This window comes from Danio aesculapii, chromosome 5, assembly GCF_903798145.1.
Source record: "Danio aesculapii chromosome 5, fDanAes4.1, whole genome shotgun sequence".
Classification (NCBI taxonomy): Eukaryota; Metazoa; Chordata; class Actinopteri; order Cypriniformes; family Danionidae; genus Danio; species Danio aesculapii.
In genome coordinates this window covers 16,104,765-16,117,671 of record NC_079439.1, presented here as the reverse complement: position 1 = coordinate 16,117,671, position 12,907 = coordinate 16,104,765, and the positions used below count along the sequence as shown (strand labels likewise).

Sequence of the window (12,907 nt, the reverse complement as noted above, 5' to 3'; positions counted from 1 at the left end):
ACCAGGAAATAGAAATTAGGAAAAGATACTTCAAGAACCAACAGTGCTGGAGAAAAAGGGAGCACGCACTAATGCACTAGTGAAAGGTTAGCTAAGGGCTAATTGCGGTCTTTAAGACCTACAGTAAATGTGTTCTATTTATAACCCATTTTGGAAAGGAAAAGAGAGTAATTATTTAGTGATTATTTGAATTGAATTGGAATAGAAACCGAAGCCTCCTGTTTGAAATTCCGGTCTCGGGCCTGTTGCCCACACAAGAAGGCCATTGATGGTTGAGCTGAACTGTGCTGTACTGTAGTGTGGCTCACGTAGGCACATGTGTGTGTTTGTGTGTGTAGCTGCGTCTGGATGAGGCTCAGGAGGCTGAATGCCAGGCACTGAGGCAGCAGCTGCAGCAGGAGATGGAGTTACTCAATGCCTACCAGAGCAAGATCAAGATCCAAACCGAGGCGCAGCACGAGCGTGAACAGCAGAAGCTGGAGCAGAAAGTCTCTCTGCGCAGAGCACACCTGGAACAGAAGGTCTAGTTCTGCTATTCACCTCTTTTTCACATAGAATCCACTCAAAAACGAACATCCTGTCATCATTTACTCTGTCTCCATTTGTTACAACTTTTCATTGTGTTGAAGACAAAAGACGATTTTTGAAGAATGTTGGGGGGGGAATTTAAGTATTTTTTTCTACTATGGATGTCAGTGGCTAGCTTTCTTCAAAATAGCTTCTTTTGTCTTAAACAGAAGATATAAACCGGTTTAAAAGGTTTGAAACCACTTTGGTCGTGTGTAAATTAAAGTTTTTGAGTGATTTAGTCCAATTGTGCAGTTGAAGTTCAATGAAACCATTTTCCCACTGAAACCATAGGATGGCTGCGGAGAACACTCAGTTTATTTATTGATATCGTTATTTTTTCACCGTTTGCTTTTTGATTATAAGATGACTATTATAGCAGTTTTTTAATGTATTGAAGCAAGTGTATTGAAGCAAGGTCTCATTTAGAGAAGGGAACTTTTATTACACCATTCTTCCCAGTAGATTTTTTTTATAGAAGAGGATTAGAGCCAAACAATAATACAAAATAAAATCTCCTTGATATTAGGGCCAGACAATAATAAAAAATAAATTAAACCATGTAGAGATTAAAGTCATTATAATGCAAGATTGAACTTTAAAAAATATATAAAAATTTCGAGAAATATGTTTATTTAAATAAAATGTAATTAAATGAGTGTTTAATTAAAATGAGTAAATGAGTCAAGACAAATGTTGAAATAAAATGTTGAAAATAAACTCAGTAAATTAGAGAAAAATTATTAAATAAAATGTTGAGAATAAACTCAATTTCAAGAATAAAGTTATTATTTTTTTAAATCTTTCAATTTAGAGAAAAAATTTTGAAATAAAATGAATAAACATTACAATTTTAAGAATAGTCGTTATTTTAAAAAAATCTTTCAATTTAGAGAAATGTGTTTAAATAAAATGAGTAAATTCAGAAAAAAATGTCATTATTTTTCAAGACAAATGTTGAAATGTTGAAAATAAACTCATTCAATTTTAAGAATAAAGTTATATAAATACAGTGCTCGGCATATATGAATACACCCTCCACAAATTGTTATTTTCTATAGGATGCTTTACAATATTATATTTGTGCATATACATTAGTTTAGTCAATACTGAAGCCAAATCTGGACCTTATCTAACAAAATAACTTACAATAATGGTTCAAAAATTAGTAGCCCAAATTGATATGTTCTAGAAAAAATCAAGAGAAACAAAAAAATAAACAATTTTATTGAAATGTTGTAGTTTGCAATATTTTGCTTGAATTTAAATGTATAAGATGTTCAGTGACTAAAAGAATATTTTAATAAATATATCTGTTTAATAAATCTGTTTTGTTCAAATGCATTACACATTCACTGAGAAACTTATAAAGCATTCATTTTCAAAATGGGGTGTACTCAGTTATGCTGAGCACTTATATATTGCTACATTTTAAGGAACAAATTCAGAGAAAAGGTCATTATTTTTGGAGAAAAGTTATTAAATAAAATGTTTTTACAACTTTATTACATTTCAAGAACAAATTCTAAATAAAATATTGAGATTAAAGGAGGCAAATTCTGAGGATAAAAGTCTTTTTTTTAAGAACAGACTTGTTCAATGTCAAGAAATATCAATGAAGCAATGTCAAAATAAATATTAATAATAAACTGTAAATTATGAGAGGAAAAAAGATGACATTTTTGAGAAATGTCTAAATAAAATCTTGATGATAAACAGGAAACTTGAGGTGAAAAAAATGTAAATGTTGAGATTTTAAGGCTACTGTAAATCTTTATTTATACTGTACATTCCTATCTACACAGTTCATCTAATTTAGCTCCTAAAAAGCTGCTTCACTCCATATTATTTTGGATTATCTATACACACCTAATGTGGACAGGCTAACTCTAGATCTCCCATAATCTCAGACTACGTTAGTTTTACAAATTCCTTCAATTTGTTCATGGAGCTTGTAACAAATTCAAGCGCAGAACAAAACATTTGAATGTCATGTCTTGTCGTCGTCAGATCGAGGAGGAGCTGGCTTCTCTTCAGAAAGAGCGAACCGACCGAATCAAACATCTCCTGGACCGTCAGGAGAGAGAAATCGACGCCTTCGACATGGAGAGCCTCCGCATGGGTTTCAACAACTTGGGTGCTTTGGACTACCCTAAAGATGACTACAGATGAGACCATAACACTCCAACCGTCCTCCATCTTTCATCCACCGTTTATTTTTTATTTACTTTTTGAACGAATCTGTGTTTTTTTGTTTCGTTTTTTGCTACTGACAGTCCCATGGTTGTCCTCTTGGCTGGTGCCTCCGCAGGCCTTACACATTTCGGGCGCCCTCTTCTAGAAACGTCATGCTGGATTAAACCTCCTTTAGTTGTCTCTTTTTATAAATATGAGTATTGTATACGAGACGATGAAATCCGTCACAGTGTTGATGTCAATGTTCTCTCGTGCAACGATAACACTTTCAGCGCAAGTCGAATTAAAAAAAATTCCAAGACGAAAAGCAATATGAACTGGGGGGTTTGTATTGCACATTTTAATCCAGACGCACGTTTGATTTCTTTTTGCTATTTCTTTTTCTCTTCGACAGGATTATTTTTCCTCTTTTAATTCATTTTTTCGCAGCCTCCTGCCTCTTGAATCTCTATTTGGTATTTATTCAACCATAAAAATAACGAAAAATACCTTTTATTAAAGTATTAACGAAATTTGATAAATAAAACAATGTACATATTTGATAGTTGCATCTGCGACTCTGAGATTCGTATGGCTTTTTGGGTTTTGTTGGGGGGCGGGGGAGAATCTGCAGCATTCATATGAACAATATATACCGTAATTGGCACAATGTGAATTATACATATGTGAATCCTATACTCGTGGTACCTGCACAAAGGGCTGTTGGGGATGGGACGTGTATTTTGTGTATAGAAGGCTTTATGGAGAACTTTTACTTATTTTCCTATTACATTTTAACTGAAATCCGATTTCTTTTTTATAAATATATATATAAATACAAACACACATCTATATAAATATAATAAATGTTTCACATTCCTCCTGCAGTCACTGGTGAAGTTGTCTCAATGATTTGGGTTTTTGTTTTAATTTCCGGCGTTCCTTTTCCAACTGTGTATTTTCTACAACGTCAGATTAGTGGATCAAACACTTTACTGTCGCATGCACTTTACAGTCGTTTTCAGGTTAGGAGGCATGATTCCTGTCAGAGCTTTTAATTATATTTGTAAATAAAGTGCTCATCACACAAGCAAGCAATGTTTTTTTATATTATTGCATCCCAAGTTTAGGGGAAAAACAACTATGGGCATAATAAACGAAATAAAGTTGTGGATCGTGGATTTCCCAAGAGAAACAAAAAAAAACTGCAAAAGAGCCCCTTCAGTCGACAACCAAACTTGAACACTGTTAGGAGTAATTAGATTAGACCCTGTAGATTTCGATAAATTTTTTTTTTTTGGTGGTGATTTCCAGAAATTTGCGAACAATTTTGTGATTAAAAAAAAAAAAAATATATATATATATTTATATATATATATATATATATATATATATATATATATATATTTATATATTTATACATACATGCATACATACATACATACAGTGCATCCGGAAAGTATTCATAGCGCTTCACTTTTTCCACATTTTTTTATGTTACAGCCTTATTCCAAAATGGATTAAATTCATTTATTTCCTCGGAATTCTACTCACAGTAGCCCATAATGACAATGTGAATAAATTTTTTTGAAATTGTTGCAAATTTATTACAAATAAAAAGCCTGAAAAATCACATGTACAGAAGTATTGACAGCCTTTGCTCAATACTTTGTTGATGCAACTTTGGCATCAGCCTCAAGTCTATTTGAATATGATGCCACAAGCTTGGCACACCTGTCTTTGGGAATTTTTGCCCGTTTGTCTTTGCAGTACCTCTCAAGCTCTATCAGGTTGAATGGGAAGCGAATGTGTACAGCCATTTTCAGATCTCTCCAGAGATGTTCAATAGGATTTAGGTCTGGGCTCTGGCTGGGCCATTAAAGGACATTCACTAAGTTATTGTGAAGCCACTCCATTGATATTTTAGCGGTGTGCTTTGGGTCATTGTCCTGCTGGAAGATGAACCGTCGCTCCAGTCTGAAGTCAAGAGCATTCTGAAGCAGGTTTTCATTCAGGATGTCTCTGTACATTGCTGCATTCATCTCTCCCTCTATCCTGACTAGTCTTCAGTTCCTGCTGCTGAAAAACATCCCCACAGCATGATGCTGCTATCACCATGCTTCACTGTAGGGATGGTATTAGCCTGGTGATGAGTGGTGCCTGGTTGTCTCCAAACGTAACGCCTGGCATTCACTCCAAAGTGTTCAATTTTAGTCTCATCAGACCAGAGAATTTTCTTTCTTATGGTCTGAGAGTCCTTCAGATGCCTTTTGAAAAATTCCAGGCGGGAAGTGGCTTCTGTCTGGTCACTCTACCATATAGGCCTGATTGCTGCACAGATGGTTGTCCTTCTGTAAGGTTCTCATCTTTCCACAGAAGAACACTGGAGCTCAGATAGAGTAACCATCGGATTATTGATAACCTCTATGATTAAGGCCCTTCTCCCCTGATTACTCAGCTTAGATAGCCGGCCATCTCTAGGAAGAGTCCTGATGGTTCATCTTCCACTTACAGATGATGGAGGCCACTGTGCTCATTGGAACTTTCAGAGCAGCAGAAATTTTTCTGTAATCTTCCCCAGCCTTGTGCCTCGAGACAATCCTGTCTCAGGGGTCTACAGACAATTCCTTTGTCTTCATGCTTGGTTTGTGCTTTGACATGCAACCCTGGGATCATATATAGACAGGTGTATGCCTTTCCAATCATGTCCAATCAACTGAATTTACCACAAGTGAACTCCAATTAAGCTGCTGAAACATTTCAAGAATGATCAGTGGAAACAGAATGTACCTGAGCTCAATTTAGAGCTTCACAGCAAAGGCTGTGAATACTTATGTACATGTGATTTTTCAGGTTTTTTATTTTTAATAAATTTGCAACAATTTTAAAAAATCTTTATTCACATTGTCATTATGGGGTATTGTGTGTAGAATTTTGAGGAAATAAATGAATTTAATCCATTTTGGAGTAAGGCTGCAACATAAATGTGGAAAAAGTGAAGCGCTATGAATACTTTCCAGATGCTTTGTATGTGATATCTTATTTACCATATTAGGTAGCCTACTATGTAAGACACAATGACATGAGTCATAAAAATAAAGCTTTTTTATTTTGGTCTCTTATCAAGACGAGATCTAAAACGGTAGAGATTAATCCAAAGGAAGGTTGTATAACTCTTAAATTATCTACGATCTTACTTTCCCTCAGATTTCCCTCCCTGGAGCATCTGACATCATGTATTTCACTCAGGACGTGCGTTAGAGCTTCCCCTACCATAATACGCCTAAAACACAGATTGTTGTAAAACTCGTTAATGGCAAGCATTTCTCTCATTAACTGCAGGGAAAGAGTTAAACGAAATCAATTATCGTTTAACGCACATCATAAAAGGCTACCAGCCATACATGTAAAGCACAAATAATGTTCTTCAATTCATCCCTGAACCAATCTATATCATTTTAAGCGTCAAACAATTTGTGCCACAGGATTTCTTATCGCATCTTTGCGTTGACTTCACATGTGAATCACTCACGCTTCAGCAGCATCTGCTTAACGCACAGGCTGAAAAACAATTCCGCCCCCCTTCCATGTAATGTAATGATTTTGAGGGTCTATAATGATTTTGCAACGTCTATAAGTATTGCAAAACAATTAATTGCAAACTGAAATAAATCTAATTTGATTATTTGGTTTAGAATTGAATGGTTTTTTAAAATTATTTACATTTTATTGCGATTATTTTGCGTTTAACTGAAAGATCGCAAAAATTGGCGACTTTTTGTTAATTTTGCGTTGGATTCAGCCATGGTGGAATTGCTAAAAACTAGGGGGTCTGATAGATTTATTGTAGAAAAAGAGCATCTTTTCAGGGTGGCCAAAATAACAAACAAAAGAATCTGCCAAGTAAATAAACTAAATAACCTGTAAGTCTACAGGAAGCTTACCTTCCTCCCTGAACATAACGTCAAAAGTAATCAGAATAAATAGGCAGGCCATCCCTACAAGGCCAAACTCTCAAAAATGTTCCAAGCATACATGGACAGTTGGACAATATTAAAGTTTGGTCATCGGCCGGACGGGTAGCAACGGTCGCACCAAAAATGAGTTCCTCGAACTCTGCTGGAAGTTCCATTTTATAGATCTCTGCGACCAGTAGCCAATCAGAGCCTGGACCACATTAACATGGGAGCCTATAGAATAACAAAAAACAACACAAGACGACGAGACAAAGGAAAAACACAATACAGCACGCAACAAAAATAAATGAATTAACTTTAGTCGAAACATGTCTTCTTGTTTTATTATCCAGTTTTTTTTTTATGGTATCTTTTCCAGTATTGAGAGACTGTATTAATAATGCAGCTATGACAACACAAATCTTGTTTTTTTTTTAACTGAAGGCAGTCTAAGTGCATCCAAGCAAAGTGACAATGAATGAAAGTGTAGACTTCTGTAGACACTAAGTTACTTGTTAAATTAAATTCTATTTCGACCAAAGCTAAATAAAACCAAAAATTCATTTAAAGCAAAAATCAAAACAAAAACATTTCCTTAATCGGTTATTTTAGAGGGATTAGGGTTGTCACAATACTGGATTTCAGTATCTATCAATACTGAGATTTTAAAAACGTTAATTTCACGCTAACATTTGAGTGCTTTTGAACACTCTTAAACAGCGCTGATTTGCCATTGTGTTCACATGCTCAACAGAAATGACTGTGATTGGCCGTGATGGTCATCAGTTCAGTGAACTCACTGCTGTTTACTAAGTGTAACCACAGATACAGGGACACAGGAGCATTTTAAAGCTACGAATTCATCAGCAGATCGCTCGTATGTGAGCTTATAGACAAACCAGCTGATCAACATGACTTTGAAACGCTCCAGTGTCCCTGTCTCTGGGTTTACACAATAAACAGCAGTGAGTTCGGTGAACTAATGACCTTCACAGCCAATCACAGTCATTTTTGTTGAGCACGTGAACACAATGGCAAATCTGTGCTCAAATGTTAGCAGGAAATGGACGTTTTTAAAATTTCATTATCGATTGGTACTGAATTCCAGTATTGTGACAATCCTTAAAGGGATAGTTCGCACAAGGGATATGTACACACACTAGGATGTTTCAAAAGCTTTGTTTCTGGCTTAACACAAAAGAAGATATTTTGATGAATGTTGGAAACCGATAACCACTGGCATCCAAAGCAGGAAAAAACAAACACTATGGAAGTCAATGGTTTCCAACGTTCTTCAAAATATCCTCTTTTGTGTACAGCAAAAGAAAGCAAAACTAATTTGGAACAAGTGAAGAATAAATGACAGAATTAGCTGTTTTGAGTGAACTATCCCTTTAAAATACTGAAACTGTATTGAGTTGAGCTCTTCAGACTAAAGCAGTGTTTCTCAACCACGTTCCTGGAGGACCACCAGCTCTGCACATTTCCATGTCTCCTTAACCAAACGCACCAGATTCAGATCATCAGCTCATTAGCAGAGACTGAAAGACCTGTAATGGGTGTGACAGATTAAGAAGACATCCAAAACATACAGTGTTGGTGGGCCTCCATGAACGTGGTTGAGAAACACTGGATTAAGGGATAACATACATTGTAATTAACAGTCCTTATTTGCCAGCCAGCTGTTCGTAAAGTTTGGGCACATAGTTGTCCCACTCGGCCTGGAAGCAGGAGCCTGCGAGCGGAGCCCCGAGGCCGTATTTCTTGCGGAAGCTCTGGATCTTGAATTTTCCTCTGTTGTCTCCAGAGCGGTTGGTGAGGACTCGTTCAGTGCAGCTGATGTCCCCCGACTGCTCATAAACCAGCCACACATAACGATGGAGACCTGCAGGAAACCAGATATTTCAGATGTAACTGCTTTGTATTTGCTGATGGCTCTTTTTTGACATTAAGACAATTGTGATGTTATCGTCATCTTAAAGTACACTTGAAATCAAAACTAACCATATTAATTTTGTTAGCTCGATATTTTATTTTTAGAAACAAAGTATTTTGTAACTAAACAAATCAGGCTAAATAATTCAAATGAATTTCAAATGACTTCTGCTGTCTATATTTGTTTCAAAAACATTGAGTTCTTTATCATTTTAAAATGGCACCTTTGGATATTTTTCTGCTGGAGATACTGTTGTCCTAAAAAACTAAAAACGTACACATAGCTTAGGAACGGTATAGCAAAAAATTCTGGCGGTTTTAAAACCTTGACTTTTCCAAACCGCAGTATACCTTGAAAACGGTTATCGTCCCATGCCTAGTTTTGGTAATCTTCAAACAAATTCAAACCATTTGCTTCTGTGTTTGGAGCAACAGTTTAGTTTACTACAAGGTAATGAGGTGTAAAAGAAAGCTCCGCCCCCCCTACTCCACATTCTGTTTCAGTTGGAAGTACGTTAACATACTTAAATAAAAGTCTCAGCAACTTCCGGTTCACACAGTCTTTAAACATATCATTTCTGTCAACTCAACTCTTGTGAACTCATAACTAGGCCTGTCATAATAATAAATATATCGACTTATTACACAACACATGGACATGACCTCAATCATTTTTGATGATACAATATACATCGCCCATACATAAAAACCAATTCTAGCAACATTTTAGCTGAATGTGCAACATCTCCATCTCTTCAGTGTGTCAGTGTCAGTTTGGTTAAAGAAACATGATAGTATTTACTATAAATTACTTTAGTGTATTTTCATGTGTGTGTCTGACAACTGAAAATAGATCTGGTAGCAGATATCACAGCCTTTGATACTTTTTACCTTTCACATTTTTGTTAACATTTATTATTATTCATTTAGGATCTGCGTTTTCACATTCTGATTCCAATGCCTAATTATTAAAATGACTATAATTTAATGAAATATTCTTAAAAATCAGCTATTAAGTGTTCTCTGAAAGAGTGTACTTGCATTTGATGATATTATACTGTCATTCTGGCATTATATAATGATAAAATGGTCTTAAAATGACAATAATATCGTTTATCGCAACATATTTTGGTTCCATATATCGTACAACAAAATTAGATATCGTGACAGGCCTACACATACCAAAAAACAACTGGGAAAATATGGTGATAACTATTAGTCTTTTTTAGTTAGTTTTTTTTACCTTATTGTATTGCTTGAATGTGTAAAAAGCCTCTTACTGTACCGCTGGCTTAAAATGACAAGATATTATCTAATCTCTCACCAGTTCCCTTCGGGGGTCCTGCGCCAACATAGTCCGACATGACGCATCCACTGGAGATGTCATTTCCTTTCACGTTGACCACAAGGAAGTGATGCCATTCCCTGAGATTAAACCCAACAATTAAAACAGATTCAGTATCCTTCCTCAAACATGTACAGTCGAAGTCAGAATTATTAGCTCTCCTGTATATTTTTTCCCTAATTTCTATTTAATAGAGAGACTTTATTTCATTTTCAACACATTTCTAAACATAATAGTTTAAATAACTCGTTTCTAATAACTGATTTCTATGATCTTTGCCATGATGACAGTACATCATATTTTACTAGATATAGTATTCAGCTTAAAGTGACATTTAAAGGCTAAGTTAATTAGGCAAGTTAGGGTAATTAGGCACGTCATGGATAAAAATATTGCTTGATTTTGACCCTAAAATGTTTTTTAAAATTAAAAACTAGCTGAAATAACTTTTTCCAGAAGACAAAACATTATAGGAAATACTGTGAAAAATTCCTTGCTCCAATACACATAATGTTGACTTCAACTGTACACTTTCTAGGGAATCCTTAGAGAGTTTACAATTTTAAGTACTGATATGATGAATTGGACTGATCTGAAAACATACCGAAATTTGGGGTCTTTTCGGCTGGGTGCGTCTGGATCAGTCATGGCCAGCGTGTAGAGTTTACTCGGGTCACATCCTTCCCATTCAATAGATGTGGGCCGATCCTGCACCTGCAAAGTGAATGTTTCACTAATCATGAATGCTATTATTTAGAATACTATAGATTATAGTGTAAATGTGTAAATTTAGGGCTAAACATTTTTGCACACACTTGACAGCAGATCATTTGGATTTACAGTTAAGCCCCAAATTATTCATAGTACATACCCCTGGGGTATGAATAATATTGAGCTCAACTGTGTGTATTTTGATAATAATGCTAATTTGTTGCATTTGCACAGATAATTATGGGATATGAACAAGAATATTGACGAGAAATTTGTCAAATAATTCCAGGATCAACCGTATATATTTTGATAATTAAATAATGGCGATTTGTTGCATTTGTGCAGATAATTACGTAGAATGAACAAGAATGTGGATGAGAAAATTGTTGAATAATTTCAGGCTCGACTATATATTTTGATAATAATGCCGATGTGTTGCCTTTGTACAGATAATTATGGAGAATGAACAAGTATATGAATGAGAAAATTGTTGAATAATTTCAGGCTCAACTGTGTATACAGTATTTTTATAATTAATTATGCAGATGTGTTGCATTTGTACAGATAATTATGGAGAATGAACAAGAATATGGACGAGAAAATTGTTGAATAATTTCAGGCTCGACTGTATATATGGTAATTTGATCATTAATAATGGCGACTTGTTGCATTTGTACAGATAATTATGGAGAATGAACAAAAATGTGGGTGAAAAAATTGTCAAATAATTTCAGGCTCGACTGTATATATTTCGATAATTAATAATGCCGATTTGTTCCATCTGTACAGATAATTATGGAGAATGAACATGAATATGGACCAGAAAATTTATTTAATTAGATTTATTTAGATTTTATTTGAATAATTATATTTTTTTTCTGAAAGATAAATGTAAATGGTCTTTCAATTACTATGTGGTTAAAAATTGCACGCAAACAATTAGTAAATACAAACAAAATGTGATTTATTATGTTCCACTTCAGTTGTTTCATATGCATTTGTAATTATAAAACTTTATATATTGAATTATTTGTAATGCACCATAATTTGTAAGGTTTTTAAACTCAATCCCAGCATCTTATATGTGCTGTAGTCATGAAGAAAATAAACATGTAACAGTTACATTTATATATCAGCGTATATATATAATTATAATGATTGTTCCCATATAAATAAATACCTTTACCTTTATAAATACCTTATATTACATATCAGCTTGTAATTATTATTCAGTTCACTTCCGAACTCTTTGGCCCATTTCTTTCTGTGTTGCTATGCACGTCTCTATTCTAATTCAGGCTTTGACCCATTAATTAGCATCTCTAATTTTGCAAAAGTTAATGCAAAGTGTGTCCACGTCAGGTCACGTGATTGTGGAATTTCTGGACAGATGCAACTTTTGCTGCATGCGACCGTTGTCCCCATTATATAACTACACACTGGCTGCATTCGTTCCTACACTCACATTCTTTTATCAACTCTAGTGTAACGAACGCAGATATACATTTAGGCTAAAATTAATAAAAAGGTCAGCCAATTTATATTACAAACATCAGCAAATCCTTTGTGGAGCATAAGCATTGCTAACGGGACGCTCTGGCCTATTTTCTACATGCGCGTTTTAGGCTCCTCTGACCTGAGTGGGTGTGCACACTTTCCCCAGCGAGTCAATCTCCACAGAGTCATATTTGACAGTGAGAGGCTTTGCTGGCGGTTCCTCCACCTCTGTAAGCGCTAGAGAACCTGTCCATTCATTGATATCCACAGGCATGGTGACTCACGGCTGTTGTGCAAGAAGGGTTGAGAGATATAAACGCTGCTCACTGCAGATAAAGAATAAGAGCTTCTGTCTCCCCCTGCAGTTTTGTTATGGTTGTTCACTGAACTCTGTAGCCGGTGTCAGAGCCAATCATCTTGCAGCGACTGACCGTGCTCTTGATTTTGATTGGTCAAATGTTAACTTTCTTTCGCCCGCCTCTCATTTTGAGCGTTTGAATCATTTTCGGGAATCGGTTCTTTTGAACATTTTTGTGAACTGCCACTTCTCAAACAGCACTCTCTGAATTTAATCGACAGAGTGGTTGGAAAAGTGTGTTTTTCAGCAGACCAACAGAAAAATAACTAAAACAAATTGAGGCCGTTTCCAGAGAGCGATAATAACAATCCTTTATGTATTACCTTATTGAAACAACACTGTTGAAAATATTCCATGGGAGAA

General features: G+C 35.3%; 2 protein-coding genes across 2 annotated transcripts in view; one reads left to right on the top strand and one right to left on the bottom strand.

Moving 5' to 3' along the window:
* taok3a (TAO kinase 3a) overlaps positions 1–3,836 on the top strand; it is a 132,552-nt gene extending 128,716 nt beyond the window's left edge. The window contains 2 exon segments of the mRNA XM_056457454.1: positions 339–521; positions 2,578–3,836. Coding sequence (XP_056313429.1) covers positions 339–521; positions 2,578–2,739 — 345 coding nt within the window. The 3' untranslated portion in view covers positions 2,740–3,836.
* A 3,190-nt stretch (positions 3,837–7,026) lies between these two features.
* On the bottom strand, positions 7,027–12,538 carry pebp1 (phosphatidylethanolamine binding protein 1). The gene is made up of 4 exons (XM_056457452.1): positions 12,326–12,538; positions 10,583–10,692; positions 9,958–10,058; positions 7,027–8,583 (listed from the first exon to the last, which is right to left on the bottom strand). The coding sequence occupies exons 1-4, from the start codon at positions 12,458–12,460 to the stop codon at positions 8,366–8,368; spliced, it is 564 nt and encodes a 187-aa protein (XP_056313427.1). The 5' UTR covers positions 12,461–12,538; the 3' UTR covers positions 7,027–8,365.
* Positions 12,539–12,907: the final 369 nt, after the last annotated feature.

Excerpts from the sequence above, each read along its gene's own strand:
- pebp1 (XM_056457452.1), bottom strand. The coding sequence starts at position 12,460 with ATGCCTGTGGATATCAATGAATGGACAGGTTCTCTAGCGCTTACAGAG. Across the intron at positions 10,693-12,325 it reads AAGTGTGCACACCCACTCAG|GTGCAGGATCGGCCCACATC; the intron begins GTCAGAGGAGCC and ends TTCACTTTGCAG. Across the intron at positions 10,059-10,582 it reads CGAAAAGACCCCAAATTTCG|GGAATGGCATCACTTCCTTG; the intron begins GTATGTTTTCAG and ends GTTTAATCTCAG.